Source organism: Chiloscyllium plagiosum, chromosome 32 (assembly GCF_004010195.1).
Source record: "Chiloscyllium plagiosum isolate BGI_BamShark_2017 chromosome 32, ASM401019v2, whole genome shotgun sequence".
Lineage (NCBI taxonomy): Eukaryota > Metazoa > Chordata > Chondrichthyes > Orectolobiformes > Hemiscylliidae > Chiloscyllium > Chiloscyllium plagiosum.
In genome coordinates, this window is record NC_057741.1 from 42320707 (window position 1) to 42323881 (window position 3175).

The 3175-nt window shown below is 43.9% G+C and overlaps 1 protein-coding gene across 1 annotated transcript in view; it reads right to left on the bottom strand.

The window, feature by feature from the left end:
* The window catches only part of LOC122539562 (diacylglycerol kinase theta), a 199973-nt gene that overhangs the window by 9359 nt on the left and 187439 nt on the right, over window positions 1–3175 (bottom strand). Inside the window, exon 23 of the mRNA XM_043674545.1 lies at window positions 1889–2041. Within this exon, the coding sequence (XP_043530480.1) occupies window positions 1889–2041 (153 nt within the window). The remainder of the gene's footprint in view (window positions 1–1888; window positions 2042–3175) is intronic.

The following is a 3175-nucleotide window of genomic DNA, read 5'->3' on the forward strand; positions in this document are numbered from 1 at the left end:
CTGCAATCTTCTTCCCGACCTCTCCGCCCCCACCCCCTCTACGGCCTATCACCCTCACCTTAACCTCCTTCCACCTATCGCATTCCCAACGCTCCTCCCCCAAGTCCCTCCTCCCTACCTTTGACGTGCCTGCTTGGCACACCTTCCTCATTCCTAAATAAGGGCTTATGCCCGAAACGTCGATTCCCCTGCTCCTTGGATTCTGCCTGACCTGCTGCGCTTTTCCAGCAACACATTTTTCAGCCCGAGTCAGTTTCTTGTCAATAGTAACTCCCAGGGTATTGATATGGAGGGTGATGTAGAGATAGTAATACTGTTGAATGTTGAAGATGCTGGTTAGATTGTCACATATCACTGCTTGGCAAGTGGGTGGTGAAAATGTCACCTGCCACCTCTCAGCCCAAGCATGGATATTATTCACATCTTGTTGCACTTGGAGATGGACTGCTTTAGTATCGGAGGAGTTGCGAATGGTGCTGAACATTGTGCAATCATTGACAAACATCCCCACTTCTAGCCTGATGATGGAGGGAAGGTCATTGATGAAGTAGCTGAAGATGGTTGGGTCTAGGATACTACCGTGAGGAACTCCTGCACAGATGTCCTGAGCTGAGATGACTGACCTCCAACAGCCATTACTATCTTCCTATGTGCTGAATATAGCTCCAATCAGCAGAGAGTTATTCTCAATTCGTATCGATTCCAGTTTTGCCACACTCGGTCAAATGTGGCCTTAATGTCAAGGGCTGTTACTCACCTCACCTCTGGATTTACCTCTTTTGTCCATGTTTGATCCAAGAGGTAGTGAAGTCAATAGTTGAGTGATTTTGGCAGAACCCAAAATGAATGTCAGCAGGTAATTGCTAAGCAAATGCAACAGTAAATCGGGTGGGATTTTATAACAATCCAGTACACATAAGGTCATCTTTACTAAGGATGGCTTTTTCAATCCAAATGTATCAATTAATTGATTGAAATTCTCTGGGATTCATTAATGGGACTTGAACCCATGTCTCCAGATCATATTTGAGGGCCACTGTATTACTACTCCAATGACATTACAACTGCACCATCATCACCCCTAAATGATAACTCTCTCAGATCCCATCTTCCTCTCACCCTCTAGAGTCACAGAGATCTACAGTGCAGAGAATTGTCTTTTTCACTGGTCAAAATTAACCACCTAACTAGTCTAACCCCATTTTCTAGCACTTGGCCCATAGTCTTGTATAGATTAGAGTGGTGTTGGAAAAGCACAGCAGTTCAGGCAGCATCTGAGGAGCAGGAAAATCAACATTTCGGGCAAAAGCCCTAAATCAGCCCACTTTAATCTAGACTCTGATTTCCAGCATCTGCAGTCCTCACTTGTGTCATAGTCTTGTATGCCTTGGCATCCCACGTGCAAAGCCAAACACTTCTCAAATACTGTCAGGATTTTTGCCTTTATCACTCTTACAGGCAGTGAGTTCCAGAGTATCTTCCTCTCACCCTGTCGTCCCCATGCCCTCTCGTCAAGTTGTCCCCAAGCCCCTCTCACTCCGTCTTCCCCCTCCAGCTTTAATCTGCTCCACGACACCAGTCACTATTTCATCCTGTCCTTTAGTAATAGATTTCATAAAACAATGTAAAAGATTAAATGTGAGCAATTTTGAACAGAGCAGTGACATTTTCACAATTTCAACACCCAAATCTTTAGTAAACATTTCATCCATGTTACAATCTACAGACTTTTAAAATTCATCCTTGGCAACATTTACGTAAAATTTCCCTCCTACTCTTTTCAAGGTCAGCCATATTCCCATTTATCGATGTTTTGTCATTAATCTAAAATGTAGCACATTATTCAACACTGGTTTCTCCAAATAAACCATGCCTTTCATCCTCATACCTTCGGCCCAGCAGCAGATATAATAATATGCCCTGGTGACTGAATCCAAGGTTCTCCATCCACTTGTACAGGAATTGCTTTCAGCAGCGTAACTCGGAAATATGTTCCCTGTGCAATACGGATTCCAGACCGTAATCCACTTTGCACCTGGCCCTAAACATCAAAACAAATTATGAATGCAAGGAAACAATACAGAGCTATTCCTGCAATTCTCTATTACAGTCTGCCTCTTTTCAAAATTCATTTTAGACAATAAAATATTTTCTGTGTGAGGAAGTAACTTTATAATCTGTTAGCATTAACTCAAACAAGAAAATCTTAAAGGAATTGAAATACTTTGTTGCTTCCTGTAGATAGGAGCAGCTTAAAAATTATAGAATGGTTATAGGCCAGAGGTAAGTATTTGGTCCATTGTGTCTGTACTGACTCTCTGTAACTGCAATGTAGCCCCATATTTTCCTTGCAGTGCTGCCATTTCTTCTCTTCTGGTTATTATCCAATTTTCTTTTGAAGGTTTGCGCATTCTCCCTGTGTCTGTGTGGGTTTCCTCTGGGTGCTCCAGTTTCCTTCCACAATTGACAAGTCGCCAGGGCCAGACCAGATTTGTCCTCGGCTGCTTTGGGAAGCGAGAATCGTGATTGCTTCGCCGCTTGCGAAGATCTTTGCATCCTCGCTCTCCACCGGAGTTGTACCTGAGGACTGGAGGGAGGCAAATGTAATTCCTCTCTTCAAGAAAGGAAACAGGGAAATCCCCGGCAACTACAGATAAGTCAGTCTCACGTCTGTCGTCTGCAACGTCTGAAAGGATTCGGAGGGATAGGATTTATGACCATTTGGAAAAGCATGGCTTGATTAAAGGCAGTCAGCACGGCTTTGAGAGGGGCAGGTCATGCCCCTTACTGAGTTCTTTGAGGATGTTACTAGACAAGTTGATGAAGGTCGAGCAGTGGATGTGGTGTATATGGACTTCAGCAAGGCATTTGATAAGGTTCCCCATGGTAGGCTCATTCAGAAGGTCAGGAGGAATGGGATACAGGGAAATTTATTTGGTTAGACCCCACTTGGAATACTGTGTCCAGTTCTGGTCGCCCTATTATAGGAAAGATGTGGATGCTTTGGAGAGGGTTCAGAGGAGGTTTACCAGGATGCTGCCTGGAATGGAGGGCATATCTAACAAAGAGAGGTTGACTGAGCTTGGACTTCTTTCAGTGGAAAAAAGAAGGAAGACAGGGGACCTAATTGAGGTGTACAAGATAATGAGAGGCAGAGATAGAGTTGATAGCCAGA